Consider the following 17,292-nt stretch of genomic DNA (forward strand, 5'->3'; position numbering starts at 1 on the left):
TGAAAGTCCTCACAGGGAGGGGAAAGTCCTCACTTATTATAATGAAGAGCCTGTGCCAGAATCGATTGAATACTTGACATGTGGCCAATTCTTTTTTTTTTCTTGACAAGTGGCTAATTCAACAAGGCTCAAAATAGCCCCACAACACAGTAAAACAATGAGGGTCCCTATACGCAAAACAAAGCCTTGAGAACTTTGTAAGAGTACAGACCGTTTAATAAGAAGATATTGTATAAAGACAGTAGGCTACACTTCGTGCACACAGAGACGGCGCCATCTTTGGAAAACAGTCTCGACTAGTCAAACCATGAACGAAGAGCTATAAGTGAACTGAACTGGTTGAAGTTCAGCGAACTTCTGAACTGGATGAACGGTGTTCGTGGTTTGACTTGTCAAGACTGGTTTCCAAAGATGGCGCCGCCGTAGTACCCCTTGTCAATACTACTTAACGTTTTACTATGATATTATTGTTTTAAAAATATAATGGCAAACGCCCCACCTTTGGTGATTAACAAATTTTGTACTTGTGAGTTATTTTTTCACTTATATTGTTTGTGCAACAAAACTACGGAGCAAAAATTATTTCCTGTCCAAAATCATATGAAGCTCACTCGTTGCAAAAGCACACGGAGCAGGATGAGTGCATAATGTGTAGGTAAAGGAAATGGAAACCACAAGTATAAGAATGAAGAGAACAATGACAGAGTGATAGAAACAACCCTTGTGGAAAAATATTAAAATGTGTTTAAAATACATTTATTTAATGCTAAGCATACTACAAATACACATACATGTTTATGTACTTAATATAAATTATTATGAAATTAATAAATTAATGAAAAATGTAGTTGTACTTTCTAAATTTGTATACTTAAAGTCTGCTAAATTGGACACACTTAATGCTGTTTAGTTAGGGAATAGTGCTGAAGTTCAACTAAAGATGTACTTATATTTGATTGTGCTATAAAGTTAAACTATGGCAAGTATACTTTTGGTACACTTTAAGTTAGGGATGTGCAAAGATTAATTGCGATTCATTGCATCCAAATATACACATGCATGTGTGTGTGTGTATTGATATGTACAAAATAATTATACACAGCGCACACAAATATATTATGTAAACACAAACTTTTATTTTGGATGCGATTAATCGCAATTAATCTTCGCACAGCCCTATTCTAAATATCTTGCAGTTAGACTGATATTATACAAAGATCATACTATCCTTACTAATAGTGACATTAAAACACAAATTAGGCTTAATATTAAGAAATGTAAATTGTGCAGTAAAAAAAGTACTCCAAATAAAGTTTTATTACAATATATAAGTAAGTCTCAAGTTATAGAACCCCTCCTGTTCTTGTCCTCAGCTCTGGGTCACATATGCCTCCCGAACCCCCCTGTGACCCACCCCACCGTTGCCAAGGTACAGGGGGGTGGGTCAATTTACACACTTCAACTTCAACTTCAACTTTTATTTATTTATATAGCACATTTAATAGCAACATTCATTGCCCAAAGTGCTTCACAGGTCCATTCATCTGTAAAAGCGTGTGTGAGAGTAGACCATACACTCTTAGACATACTCCACATAAAAATATAGTGAGTAGAGTGTAGACAGGAATTAAAATAATAAAACTGAAAATGGTTAAATTATATACGTACACTGTAACAATACACTAACTAAAGGCTAGGTTAAAAAGATAAGTTTTTAAATGGGACTTAAAAATTTCTATTGTTTGAGCTTGCCGGATATTAGCGGGGAGATTATTCCATAGCTTGGGGGCTGCAACTGAGAATGCTCGATCACCCCTAGTCTTCTTTTTGGAGTAAGGGACTGTCAGCAAAAGTTGATTTAAAGATCTTAATGTCCTGCCTGATTTGTACACTCCTAGGAGGTCGACAATGTAGTCTGGGGACATATTATGCAAGGCTTTAAAAACCATCAATAAAATCTTGTATTGAATCCTATATTGAACTGGTAGCCAATGAAGACCACGAAGTACTGGGGTAATGTGATCCCTTTTTTAGTGCCAGTTAAAAGCCTGGCTGCGCCAGCTGAAGACGGCGCAGTTGGCGTTGGCAGATCCCTGCATAAAGAGAATTGCAATAGTCTATTCTTGATGTGATAAAAGCATGGACAACGACACTGGCTCATCTTACCCCACTCTCCCCATTTACACTTCGATGTCAGTGTTATGGAACATTGCTATTTATCAGGAAAAAAATAATTTAAAAATCAAATTGAAAAATCAAAAACGTTGAAAGAAATGCATAGTTAAAGTCAGGGTGAAACGGAAGTTGAGATTGTCATTTTTTTCCCTTGTTGTGTATATCTGAGTGAAACGGCTTCCGAAATTAGAAAAAAAAAATGTAGTGCAGGGCTTGATTTCATCCTTCAGGAATTGATTGGGATTCACATTTCACATGACCGAAATAGAAGAGAGGTTGTTTCGATGGGGGAGGGAAGGGTAATGTATTTGATTAAAGATTATAAGGGTACATGAATTTAAAAAAAAAAAATAATAATAAAGTGCTCATATAAATAATTTTTATTTAATAAACATTGCAATATTACATATATAAAGAAGATTTGTCAACATTGATTTCATGCCAACGTTAAACACCTCCGCAGCATCACTTGGCCCACCTTAGATCTCAAAACTGGAGCTGAGATTGATTTGAGTACAGTACTTACTTATCTGATTATAGTATTTAGGATCGATACTGGGATGGGAGCGTGAGAGAGAAATTTTATTTATTTATTTATTTGACATTAGTTTGGAATTATTATCCAATAAATAAATACATACACATCATTAGTTACTATAAATTTAAATAAACTTCAGATTTAGAATAAAAACTCCCGTCCGGCCGCGCCCTGCCCAGGCATGGGGTGGCGATGGCAATTCATTAGTCAGTCTACATGCAAATTCTTTAGTGTATATCTAAGAATGTCAAAACTGATAAAATTATCTGGACATGAGTACAAAAGAAGACTGCTTTTAAAAGAGAAAGCACTGGAGGAACAAAGAGACACCTTTTTTAAAACCATCGCTGAAACTCAAGATGATAGCAGCATAAGCATCAGTACCATGGAAATGACACCGAAGATGTGGACGTTGGTAATGTACTGGAGGAGGCAGACAGTGTAAGCGTAGCCGTAACTAGCTCGTCTGATGAGGGACAGACAGAATAGCAGGGAAGTGAGGAAATGTCAAGATCGAAAGACACTTTGGTACAGGGAGGGCCACATCAAACCAAAGCCATTATTTTCCAAAAAGAGAGAAGAGAAAACGGGAGATTTTCAGAGGCTCGTTAAAGGTGGAATACCTAAGATTTTTGCATTAAAATATCCCAAAATCACAAGGCCAGTGTTCTATGATAACTTAAAATATTCCAAATGTTTCAAACAATGTTTAAATCGCGAGAAAATTGAGATTTTAACCAAGGAAACGGGGCATGTGAGCAGGGGTGAGCTGGGAGTCGCGAGTCAATCGCGTCATATCCGCTTACCTCGGTTTCCTCTCGTACTACGTGTAGTCCTGGACAAATGCGGTAGTTGTAGTTGTGCGTTAGCGTCTATCAAGCAAACGTCAGCTTGTTTCGCGCATTTGTTATGGAATGGAGCACAATTATTCTTTTCATTTATTCTCGTAATGTGAACTGTTGGCTGTAAAGGGGATCACACACTGGACGAGAAGCGCCGCGCCACGTTTAGGACAACTCCACAGCATCGCACACCGGACGCACACTTTCTCATCAGTGTATGGCCAGCAATTTTGTTATGTTTAATGACAGGAAATGAAGATAATGTCTGTTCTATGTTATGATTGTACTGTACAATTAAACACCGTTCGTTGTTGAGTCTGCATTCTGAAAACTTTACCTCAGAGCATCCGTTCACTGAATGAATTGAGAATCTCACCTGATAAATCTAATAACATCAGCAATTGTCATTAAAGCTGCTGATTTCTGTAAATGAATGCAAAACTAAATGCATATTGCAGCATAGGGCGAAGTCCGGATCCATTAGCAACGATTTGAGACAAAAATAATAGAATTTTTTAATATAAAACTATGTAAATGGCGCTCTGTGGCGCAGCAGGATTTTGAACACGGTCCTGAGGCGTTGCAGTGGGCGCCACGGACAGACGCCGAATGGCGCCACCGGTATGTGTACACTTATACATAATAAAGTGTTCGAATTTTAAATACGTGGTGCGACGCGGCGCTGAGCTTCTCGTCCGGTGTGCGACCCCCTTAACGTTGATTTTGTGAAACAGTAGCTGTGGTTGAATACTTACACGACATGAAAAGATATGTGTCAAATGTACATTAAATTGATTTTTAATTTTTATAAAGTTACCAAAAAGAAGGACCAGCCACGTCAACTCCTTGCAAAAGACCTGCCCCTTCAAACCCTCTCCACCATAGCTTCGTCCAGTGACTCGTACAGTAACATCTTTGATAAGTAATTTACTTTTAAACCTGACTTTTCTTGCGGTTATTTCAGTTTAATGAAAAACAAGCATGTCATTAAAGGCAACATTTATAGAACTTTACCTCATCCATGACAACTAATTTTCGATTCCCGTCTGACTGATTTATCCACGGTGGAGTTGAAAACAACAGTTCCCATCATTCTGCGTTCCTCCACGTCGTCATCAAGCAAAGCTGTTGTTGTTTTGAATGTAGCGCCCTCTAGCGGCATCTAAATCTTAGGTATTGTAGCTTTAAGGGAGAAACTGAACATACCATGGCTGATTTATTCAATTAGCAAGGACGCTACGTTTTGCTTTTGGTGTAAACTTTTTTGTGAAAGCGAGAGAACATTTGCTCTAGCTAAAGACAGTTAGCCTGACTTCGTCATACTCATATTCAAGAAAGAATATGAGTCTGAAACTCCTCCATTGGGCTTTGATTATGAGGCATGACCTAACCGAACCAGGACAAAAAAAACCCTCTGCACTCAATTGGATAGTCGGTAGACCTACCAACCAATCAGAGCAACGCATAAGTCAACTCCTTTGCATAGCGCAGTTTTTAAATACAGAACGTAGCCAATGTTGCCAGGGTAGCGGTTTTCCCGCACAATTGGGCTATTTTAAAAAGAGAGTTGCGGGTTGCGGTTTTTTGGGCTACATTTATTATGTACTGCGGCCACAAAAATAATAATAATTAAATTGTAGACAAAGAAAAAAATAAAAGGGAACCGTTTATTACCCACTAATAAACGGTTCCCTTTTAATTTTTTCTTTGTCTACAATTTAATTAGTATTATTTTATACCGTGTTGTTGATCACCGGGAATGAATATTTGGCATTGGCAACAACCACTCTGGCGGGCGCTGTCTAGGGTGGGCGAGTGGACGCGTCTCATGTGTTTTTGACGTAACATCACAAATCTAGCATCGTCACATCACATTCGAAGTGTTTCAAATGATGATAGAAAAACGTTCTGCAAATATTGCAAATGTGAAATCAAGAGTTCACCACAGTGATCTAGTAGCTTATGCTGCGACTGAATAACATACTTGTAAAAAAAAAAAAAAACATTATGTGACACAGGCAAAGTTTCTTTCTAAGAACTAATGTTGCTTTGAAAGAGGAAGCTGGCTGCTCAAGCACTTGAACTGTTAATCATTTAGGAAGTGACTACTAGGGTCAGAAAATATCAGAGAGGACAAGTTCTTGACCTTTATTGTATAAGATTGTGTTTCAGTGTGTGATATTAAGATTTTGGGTGAGACAAAATGGCAAAACTTTAAACTTAACACACACACACACACACACATATATATCTATGTATCTATATATCGATATATATGTATCTATCGATATATATATATATATATATATATATATGTAACGGAGGCCAGCTAGTAGTTGCTGTGCGAGTAAACCTCACTCCCCGATCTCAATAGGCGCTCTAGCGACAGACGCTAGAGGCTGCAGTCTTTAGCCTCCTTGTTAGAGCGCCCGACTCTCACGCCGGAGGCCCGCTCGGAGCGGGGCGAGTAGGACCCGGGTGTGAGGGGTTACATATATATATATATATATATATATATATATATATATATATATATATATATATATATATATATATATAAAATAACCAGGTTAACTTTTATTTAAACAGGTTAATCTGTTGAGAACAAGTTCTCATTTGCAACCATATATATACAGGTGAAACTCGAAAAATTAGAATATCGTGCAAAAGTTCATGTATTTCAGTCATTCAAATTAAAAGTTGAAACTTTTCATGATATTCTAATTTTTCGAGTTTCACCTGTATATAGAGGGAATTTATATATATATATATATATATATATATATATAAATTGGGCTAGTTTTCATTCCATTTGGGCGGGTTTTGAGTTGTCATTGGCCTTGAAATATTTCTGGGACCTGGCAACCCTGAACGTAGCCTACTTTATTTTAGAAGTTAAATAACGAGTGTTACTTCTTTTACTTACTTCTCCATGAGTGTGACCAAAGGAGAAACCACAACGACCACAGGCTTTTCATTACGTCCCATCTTCTTAACGACCGTCAGAGCCAGCTGATAAGTTACACTTTTCCCGAATCATGTAGGAAGGACGCCAAAAATATCTTTCCGATCGACAAATGCCTTGATTGCAGTTCTCTGTTTGTCTATTAAAATGAATGCGCTGTCGATTTTTTTTTTACAAAAGACGCGAAATCTATACATATCAGCGGAATCTATACATCTCAATTCTCCAGCTGCAATCTTTGACAAGCGCACTTTGATGACGTGAGGAATACGTTACTGAAGACCACCTGTCAATCATCGTATAAAGCCCGCATACACTCTTAGACATACTCCACATAAAAATATAGTGAGTACAGTGTAGAAAGGAATTAAAATAATAAAACTGAAAATGGTTAAATTATATACGCACACTGTAACAATACACTAACTAAAGGCCAGGTTAAAAAGATAAGTTTTTAAATGGGACTTAAAAATTTCTATTGTTTGAGCTTGCCGGATATTAGCGGGGAGATTATTCCATAGCTTGGGGGCTGCAACTGAGAATGCTCGATCACCCCTAGTCTTCTTTTTGGAGTAAGGGACTGTCAGCAAAAGTTGATTTAAAGATCTTAATGTCCTGCCTGATTTGTACACTCCTAGGAGGTCGACAATGTAGTCTGGGGACATATTATGCAAGGCTTTAAAAACCATCAATAAAATCTTGTATTGAATCCTATATTGAACTGGTAGCCAATGAAGACCACGAAGTACTGGGGTAATGTGATCCCTTTTTTAGTGCCAGTTAAAAGCCTGGCTGCGCCAGCTGAAGACGGCGCAGTTGGCGTTGGCAGATCCCTGCATAAAGAGAATTGCAATAGTCTATTCTTGATGTGATAAAAGCATGGACAACGACACTGGCTCATCTTACCCCACTCTCCCCATTTACACTTCGATGTCAGTGTTATGGAACATTGCTATTTATCAGGAAAAAAATAATATTAAAAATCAAATTGAAAAATCAAAAACGTTGAAAGAAATGCATAGTTAAAGTCAGGGTGAAACGGAAGTTGAGATTGTCATTTTTTTCCCTTGTTGTGTATATCTGAGTGAAACGGCTTCCGAAATTAGAAAAAAAAAAATGTAGTGCAGGGCTTGATTTCATCCTTCAGGAATTGATTGGGATTCACATTTCACATGACCGAAATAGAAGAGAGGTTGTTTCGATGGGGGAGGGAAGGGTAATGTATTTGATTAAAGATTATAAGGGTACATGAATTTTAAATAAAAAATAATAATAAAGTGCTCATATAAATAATTTTTATTTAATAAACATTGCAATATTACATATATAAAGAAGATTTGTCAAATTTGATTTCATGCCAACGTTAAACACCTCCGCAGCATCACTTGGCCCACCTTAGATCTCAAAACTGGAGCTGAGACTGATTTGAGTACAGTACTTACTTATCTGATTATAGTATTTAGGATTGATACTGGGATGGGAGTGTGAGTGGGAATTTTATTTATTTGACATTAGTTTGGAATTATTATCCAATAAATAAATACATACACACCATTAGTTACTCTAAATTTAAATAAACTTCAGATTAAGAATAAAAACTCCCGTCCGGCCACGCCCTGCCTAGGGTGGCGATGGCAATTCATTAGTCAGTCTACATGCAAATTCTTTAGTGTATATCTAAAAATGTCAAAACTGATCAAATTATCTTGACATGAGTACAAAAGAAGACTGCTTTTAAAAGAGAAAGCACTGGAGGAACAAATAGACACCTTTTTTAAAACCATCGCTGAAACTCAAGATGATAGCAGCATAAGCATCAGTACCATGGAAGTGACACCGAAGATGTGGACGTTGCTAATGTACTGGAGGAGGCAGACAGTGTAAGCGTAGCCGTAACTAGCTCGTCTGATGAGGGACAGACAGAATAGCAGGGAAGTGAGGAAATGTCAAGATCGAAAGACACTTTGGTACAGGGAGGGCCACATCAAACCAAAGCCATTATTTTCCCAAAAGAGAGAAGAGAAAAAGGGAGATTTTCAGAGGTTTGTTAAGGGAGAAACTGAACATATGGCTGATTTATTCAATTAGCAAGGACGCTACGTTTTGCTTTTGGTGTAAACTTTTTTTGTGAAAGCGAGAGAACATTTGCTCCAGCTAAAGACGGTGTCAAAGACTGGAACAATTGATCTATTATACTGAAGTTATACGAGTCAAGAACTGTGTGGAAAGAGCTGGACACAGGATTGACAACTGATGAAGAAGGTCAGCATATATTAAGCGAAACATTTCATGGGCAGCAGCTGTTGGAACATTTGAGCACTGAAAGAGTAATGGTGATGCAACACATGGCATTCCATGGCAGCACGGATTTAATTTGGGGCTGACTTCATAAAACCCCTTGTAGAATATTGTGTCCTAATATGTTTAGAAGCACTCACTACTGCACTGTTGTTGTTTCAGCTTTCAAAACCTTTGCTGCTCTTATCTTGTAGCTACTCAAAGTTTACTTTTGATTTCTTTTAAATGTGTATTCTGTACACACAATAAACCTCCAATTCACTGAAACCACATCACTAAACCTCCAATTTGCCCATTGGCCTTTGTACATCATGGTCTCCCAATCATCCCCGCATCTTCTAATTGTTTTCATTACTCTCTCCTCTCCACCAATAAGCTGGTGTGGTGTTCTGGTGCACTACGGATTTTGTTGTATCATCCAGTGTATACCCTCTGGTGATGGTTGAGGAGAATTTCCCTTTAATCTAAAATGTTATTATACTTGCAATTTGTTAATTTTAGTAAAATCAGATACAGCCCCGTTGCGCACAAACTGCCTGCACATTTTTATTTATTTATTTTTTTTTTTTGCCTATATGTAACTGATAGACAGACATGTCACAGATTGACTTCTTGGCTGAATTCAAAGAACACAGATTTCAAAGCTACAACTTAAGAGTTCTGAATGGGCTTTGAACCATCCAAGGTTGCCATGTGGGGCTATACTAAGATATAGTGTATTTTATTTTGCATAATAGTGATGGTAAAATATGTATTTTATAGGAATGGCATATATTAATATCAATAGGCTATGCTATTTGAATTCAATTTGATGTAAAAGCAATTAGGAACTAAGTCAGTTATATATGAAGTAAAAGTAAATCAAGCATACCGTCAGTTCTGGCCAACGCATTCTCACCCCAAGGCGTCACCTTTGACCATGCTTCAATATTTGACGTTTTAGGCGCCCTTTAGCGTCACTTACATGACGCGATCCTACGGCGTCATCTAACTGACGCTAAAGGAAAGCGTCTGTTAGAGGACGCGGTTAGGTTTAGGTGTGGGGTGGGGGTAGGGTACACGCGATCCTAGGGCGTCATCTTACTGACGCTAAAGGGCGCCTAAAGCGTCAGATATTGAAGCATGGTCAAATGCTTCCCAAGGCGTCAGTTAAGTGACGCCTTGGGGGTGAGAATGGGCTGTTCTGGCAGGTCACGTTAGTCAAGCTTGTATATCAGCAACGCATTCTCACCCCAAGGCGTCACCTTTGACCATGCTTCAATATTTGACGTTTTAGGCGCCCTTTAGCGTCACTTACATGACGCGATCCTACGGCGTCATCTAACTGAATATATATATATTTATAAATATATATATATTTACTAAATATATATTTATATATAATATATATAGTATATAATACTGTATAATATAATCTGATTTATAAGCTATTTTACTCATGCATGGGGGCCAAAACATTTCCCCACACAGACAAGGATTTTGCATATTGCCATTTTGAGTGGACATTTTGTCCCCATAATGTAGGGTTTACCTGGGTGCACACACACACACACACACACACACACACACACACACACACCTGCTCATTCACACCTGCTCATTCACACACGTGCACACACAAAGCTCATTTAACCATGAGCATGTGCCTGGAAGAACAGGTGTTCTTCCAGGCACATGCTCATGGTTGAATGAGCTTTGTATAATAAGTTTAGACAGAAACAAGGTTTAAGTTTATCCAGGCAAGAACCTTTATAAGTATTTATAATATATCTTGATATTTTAACAAAAAAAAATATATATTTTCACTTACATTGTATAAACAGCCAAGGGTATTTGTGCTCGTAAGGTGTAATAACTGTACATCAAGTATGCTAAACAACAAAACTACAAAGCAAAAGTGCACTTCCCTGTCCAAAATCATGTTAAGCTCACTCATGTGCAAAAGCACACGGAGCAGGATGAGTGCATAATGCGTAGGTATAAAGGAAATGGAAACCACAAGTAAAAGAATGAAGAGCACAATGACAAAGTGACAGAAATAAGTGTAGTTGTGATTTAGATGGTGACTGTGAGGATTAGACAACATTAATTTATATTTTAAAACCATTTTTTAAATTTTGTCACACCTGGCTTGTGTTTCAGATGGATTGTCTATACCTGAGGAAGAAAGCTTTGCTCCTGGACGTGTTTGTAGTTTTCATCCTCCATGTGAACACTAACACACAAGGTGAGTTTAAGGTGAGAATGCTCTATAGAATTAGAACTTTAAAAGTGTAATCAAATGTGGGATTGCAGAAGGAATTTTTCCAATAAGTGGAGTTATTTCAATAAAGTGGAGTCAAATTCAATAAATTCAAATATATTTCACAGTACTAATGAATATTTTAGGTGACATAACAAGCAACAATATATGTTTAAAACCACACCTTAGTTTCAAATTCTTGATAACATAAATCAATGTAATATTTCAGTTAAACAAATGCTTAAAAGCAAATGTTTTACTGCTGGACATTATAGTCTGTTTGCTATTAGGACTGCTGCATACAACAAAGCATTACAGTGCAATGTTCATGTTCATTTCCATAGCAAAGTCTTTCTTTTAAAAAAATGTAATTTTTTTTTTATGCTGTTACATTATACTGTTGTTATTGTCTTCATACAATGAGGATAATGCTGAAATGTTTCATGTTTTAGGTCATGCCTCCCAATGTCCTGTCTTTAGAGTTCCGCGAGGGGCTGTTCATAAAGTCTGTACAAACAAGCCTTTCAAGATCTCCTGCAATCTGAAGAATTGTCGTGGTCAGACAAACAATATTACATGGACTAAAGAAACCTTGAAAGGATGGATTCCAGTGTCTGGAGGTCAAATGTCATCATCACAGATCTATTCTGCATCTGATCTGTTGACTTCATATTTAACTTTCATAAATATATCAAAGAATCATGATGGCCTCTACAGATGTGAACTGCGGTTATCAAACTCATCAACAGTTAGCCATTATATCAATATTTCTGTCTCAGGTAACTATTTTATCAACTTAATAACAAATAAGATTATGTACGGCCTTCAAAATCAACTGTGGTAATTATATGAAACTACAAATTCATTAAAAATGTTTCTTTAGTTTCTTCCACAAATGACAGCCTGGGAGATGAGATGTCTTGCCCTGAAAGTAAGAGCAGTTTCAATCTAATCACATAGTAATGTGCATCTTCTCGAAAAGTTGATCAATCTGAACAAAAAATACTATGACACAGTTCAAGAAATAATTAATATTTTCAACCTATTGAGATGACGGGGGAAGTCCCAGTCATCCTGAATGAACCATATGGATGTGATTTGGATGCTGTGTCACCTTAGAGTAATCTTTGCTTCTCCTTTTTTTAGAAGGAGACAACAGTGAGACAAACACTGATACCAGCTTTAATTCGAACCCATGGTGGCTGCCGTATCTCTTTATCTGTATGGGTGTAGTGATTCCAATTCTCATATTAATGCTCATCTTTATCCTGTGTATTAATGGATGTACAAGTAAGTAATTTTAAACTTTTTGTTTTTTGAGATATTTAAGTTTCAGCATTATCTTCACTTTGTCCCTTTACTTACTGTCAGCTTTGAGAAGAAGGAAAACACAGAAAGCGCATGTTCAGGTAAGTTTTTATAGATTACTATGAATAATGTTGTGAAAATACTGTACCTTTTTAATTTTTAAACTTTCAGTCAGCATGCCATTCAGAATAGAGTTCAGTTTTTGACTGGAATCGCAAAAGATGCAGAATTGTACCTTAATTTTGATTTTTTTCTGAATGTAGAATTACAGAATTAAATAAAAATAAATTCATAAACTGGTATGTGAAGTTAAGTAAAGTTTAATAAAATTAAGTATAGGCCTAGTAATGATTTGTATGTATTACCCATAAACATGTTATCACACATGACATTAGCAATCAATGTTTAAAATGCCAACATATAGACATTTTTAATTCATCTAAATGTAATTTTATTTACTAAATTTACTTATTTTTTTTCTGTTGATACACATATTGGTCCAACAGCACACAATTTCTCAAAATATTCTAATTAAACCTTTAAAGTAAAGTCAATCAAGAGCAAAGATGGGAACCTTAAACTAAACAACTAAGGCATGGGTAACACTTTAGAATACGGTTCCTTCGTTAATGAATAACTACACAAGAACTAATGAGTAACACAATATTAACAATCTAGTAACTATTATTAACTAACAAGAAACTCTGATTAACGAACTAGTAAGTAATAGCGCACAGACTAAAGTGGTAGTTCACTATTAAGTAATCAGTAACTACTATTTTTTTAATACTTCCCAGAGAACTACTGAAAAAGTTTATTAACAATCTAGTAACTATTATTAACTAAAATAAATTCTTATTAACGAATTAGTAAGTAATAGCTCACAGATGAAAGTGTTACTAGATACTTCTGTGGGAGTTACTAATTATTTGGATTCGTATTATAAAGTGAAGATCATTGGAACTAACTAATTACTCAAGTGCTACTAAAGACATTTTCTAAAAGTATACTAAAGTTCACCAAAAATCTCAAACGTTTGCACAAATCATGACTAGATCATGTAACACTTGAGTAATTACTAGGTAGTTCCAATGATCTTCACTTTATAATACGGATCCAAATAATTAGTAAGTAATAGCTCACAGATGAAAGTGTTACTAGATACTTCTGTGAGAATTACTAATTATTTGGATCCGTATTATAAAGTGAAGATTATTGGAACTAACTAGTAATTACTCAAGTGTTACTACATGATCAAGTCATGATTTGTGCAACCGTTTGAGATTTTTGGTGAACTTTAGTAACTTTTAGAAAATGTCTTTAGTAGCACTTGAGTAATTACTGGTTAGTTCCAATGATCTTCACTTTATAATACGAATCCAAATAATTAGTAATTCCCACAGAAGTATCTAGTAACACTTTCATCTGTGAGCTATTACTTACTAATTCGTTAAGAAGAATTTATTTTAGTTAATAGTAGTTACTAGATTGTTAATAAACTTTTTCAGTAGTTCTCTGGGAAGTATTAAAAAAATAGTAGTTATTGATTACTTAATAGTGAACTACCACTTTAGTCTGTGCGCTATTACTTACTAGTTCATTAATCAGAGTTTCTTGTTAGTTAATAATAGTTACTAGATTGTTAATATTGTGTTAGTCATTAGTTCTTGTGTAGTTATTCATTAACGAAGGAACCGTATTCTAAAGTGTTACCGCCAACAATATATTGTATGGGTCAAAATTATCGATTTTTCTTGTATGCCAAAAATTCATTATGATATTAAGTAAAGATCATGTTCCATGAAAATATTTTGTAAATTTTCTACTGTAAATATATAAAAGATTTATTTTTGTGAGTGAATGTGACACAATCGCGAACATAAATGGACAACTTTAAAAACTTTAACAGCCCATTTGACAGGTTTTGTGGTCCAGGGTCACATATTACTTAATATATTCATATTAATCATATAGACTCATTATTAGTTGCTGGTAACATATATCGCAATACAAAAATACAGCAATATGTATTGTGTATAGTTGAAAATTACAGAGTTTAGTGCCAGTACTACATTAAACTACTATATATCGTTGAATATAATGTAAAATAATGCAATGAGGGAATATTTGTGGGTCCTGATAATGCCAAAAAACAAGTAAAATGCAAGTAAAAAGTGCAAATAAAAAGTGCATAATGCAAGTAAAAAGTGGCCTATATTGTTTTGAATATATTTAGTCAGTGACAGAGTGCAAGCATATTCATCTAAAATTATTCTGTTTTCAGCTTCAAAATCATGACTATTTTTATTCTGGTGTCACCATTGTCCTGTGCATTGGGTTACCAGCACCATATCACCTTGTTATCCTTCTCCCATATGTCTTGGTATCACAATAATATCGTATTGTGAGTTCAGTGTCGTGATATGTATCGAATCATGACATCAGGGTATCGTTCAACACATTCTCACCCCAAGGCGTCACCTTTGACCATGCTTCAATATTTGACGTTTTAGGCGCCCTTTAGCGTCACTTACAAGACGCGATCCTACGGCGTCATCTAACTGACGCTAAAGGAAAGCGTCTGTTAGAGGACGCGGTTAGGTTTAGGTGTGGGGTGGGGGTAGGGTACACGCGATCCTAGGGCGTCATAACTGACGCTAAAGGGCGCCTAAAGCGTCAGATATTGAAGCATGTCCAAATGCTTCCCAAGGCGTCAGTTAAGTGACGCCTTGGGGGTGAGAATGGGCACCCCAGTTGCTGATAAAGTAATCATTCATTCATGGGTTACTACTATCTATCTAGAGCACCCGTATTGTAAAGTGTTACCACTTTATTTAATAATTTTGCACAATCAAATTCACTTTGTTAATGATTGTCCTGTTATTTTTGCAGTATACAGCATCAGTCTTGTCGTCACCGAGCCCCAGAGTCCAGAAGAATAATAAATTTGTCGGTGTCCAGTACTCAGAAGAAAGACATCAGCACTCTCGTGACAGCAACACATGCAGTTTAACATCACCACCTGCACAATCTACTTCACATCTGTCAGATTGTGGGGGTGATGATAGTTTGTCCAACAGGAGAGTTAACAGTTCAAGCCAGGTTGTATATGCATCTCTGCATCACCTCACACCAACACCATCATCTACTGCACCCCGTCCGACAAGAGAGGACTTTTCCGAGTATGCAGCAATCCGAGTCTCCTGATGTCACCTCTGTGGGTTATACATAACCAGACCAAGTTAAGCAGCATGTTCAAGTCTCCAAAATGAAATAGTTCATGCAGAGTCAGGTTTGAGAAGCTGTACTGTTTTACTAACAGGAAGCAGGAAATGTATGTTCTTCTCACGCCACACAGTGCAAGTCATCAAATGTTGTTTCTTTCCTCGTTACATCACGGAAATATGTTCAATGTGGTTTCTGAGTGAAACTCACACCAGTAATCATAGGTGTCTGATGCAACACATCCATATCCTGTCTTCAATACTTGTCAGTCTACATTGTATGCACTAAAATGAAAAAGTTAATACAATAACAGTTTGTTACATACATCTCTGTTGTTGAGAGTATTTTAGTGATTTCCAGTTGTACTGTGAACTTGTGATTTAAAAGATATAGATTTTAATATTGTATGTGTTACATTGTTTAAAAATGTTCATTTTTATTAGTCATTTATTTAATTTTGGATGGTTTATGATTATAATCCATCAGAACAGTTTTAAAAAGTGACCAAGTTTACCTGATGGGACTGTCCCACTTACAAAATGATTTAGGCCCTTTTGTAAAATAAAACCAGTTGCAGGTTGCACAAACTGCTTAGACAATAAGTTAGTCATGAAATGTTGTTCTTTAAGTCATAACTTTAAATGCAGTTACATAAAAATGTAGATTGCTCTACTTGAAATCCAAAAAGCAAAGCTGAATAAAACTGTCATAAAGCTTGGCTGTCAAGTTGATCAGTTCCTAATGCACATTGATTATGATCTCAAGTCTTAATGCACATTAATAAATGAAAAACGTTGCTGTGTTTATGCAAATGAGCCCATTCGATGGAGCCATCGCTCCAAAGCCTATAAGAGTAATAGTTTGAAGCTGTTTGCAACGTGGTGGTTTACAATTTCCATTGCTTAAACAAAACTGTTCATGCATGACTGGTTGACTTTATAATATAAGTCATAAGGAAACATAATAAAGTGACTTTAGGTCCGTTTGCACCAAGAACGATAACTATATAAAGGTAACAATAATAATAACAATAATCCATTACATTTATAAAGCGCTTTTCCCAGCCATACACCACTCACCACACACCAGCTTAGTGGTGGAGAGGAGACAGTGATGACGCCAATCTGTATGGGGATGAATAGGAGGCTACGATGGGAAGAGGACAATGGGCAAATTTGGCCTGAACCTCTACTCAACAGCTACATTAGCATCCATACCAGGACAAAAACGTTCTGTTTATTATGAAGTCTGTTTCTTTAATGATTGAGCTCTTTAAAGCAGGATGGATTTTCGTTTTATCATTAATCTGCTGGAATAAAAATCAAAAAAGGGATTCAAATGATATATTTCGCCTGTGTCATTATCATTAGTTGTGGTGTGGACTAAATTGTTTTGATACTTTTATTGTTCTTGATGTAAACTGGTGTAAACTCTGTATAAATGTACTTATTGCATCCTGATGGATTAACCCAGTCTCGATTGCTTACAAGGCTATTTTCTGTATACCTGTCTGCTAAATTAATGTGTATATATAAATGTAAATAAAGAAATACATTTAAAGTGTTGTTACCTCCTCAGTTGTGTGCCTCCTCAGTATCTGAGACTGTTGGAGTCACACATGGCAAGTATATGGATTTGTATTTGTGTTTTCTTTGAGTGTAACAGCTGAATGCAAAAAAAAAAAGAAAAGAAAAAGGAG

General features: G+C 36.2%; 1 protein-coding gene across 1 annotated transcript; it reads left to right on the forward strand.

The window, feature by feature from the left end:
• The first annotated feature begins 10,760 nt into the window (after positions 1 to 10,760).
• On the forward strand, positions 10,761 to 17,141 carry LOC120487320 (uncharacterized). The gene is made up of 7 exons (XM_039683635.2): positions 10,761 to 10,791; positions 10,961 to 11,045; positions 11,513 to 11,839; positions 11,944 to 11,991; positions 12,207 to 12,350; positions 12,432 to 12,469; positions 15,261 to 17,141. Exons 2-7 carry the CDS (start codon positions 10,961 to 10,963, stop codon positions 15,573 to 15,575), a joined length of 957 nt encoding a protein of 318 aa, XP_039539569.1. The 5' UTR covers positions 10,761 to 10,791; the 3' UTR covers positions 15,576 to 17,141.
• The last annotated feature ends 151 nt before the right edge of the window (positions 17,142 to 17,292 follow it).

Source organism: Pimephales promelas, chromosome 7 (assembly GCF_988280905.1).
Source record: "Pimephales promelas chromosome 7, fPimPro1.hap1.1, whole genome shotgun sequence".
In the NCBI taxonomy this organism is placed as follows: Eukaryota; Metazoa; Chordata; class Actinopteri; order Cypriniformes; family Leuciscidae; genus Pimephales; species Pimephales promelas.

Excerpts from the sequence above, each read along its gene's own strand:
- LOC120487320 (XM_039683635.2), top strand. The coding sequence starts at position 10,961 with ATGGATTGTCTATACCTGAGGAAGAAAGCTTTGCTCCTGGACGTGTTT. Across the intron at positions 11,992-12,206 it reads TGAGATGTCTTGCCCTGAAA|AAGGAGACAACAGTGAGACA; the intron begins GTAAGAGCAGTT and ends TCCTTTTTTTAG. Across the intron at positions 12,351-12,431 it reads GTGTATTAATGGATGTACAA|CTTTGAGAAGAAGGAAAACA; the intron begins GTAAGTAATTTT and ends ACTTACTGTCAG.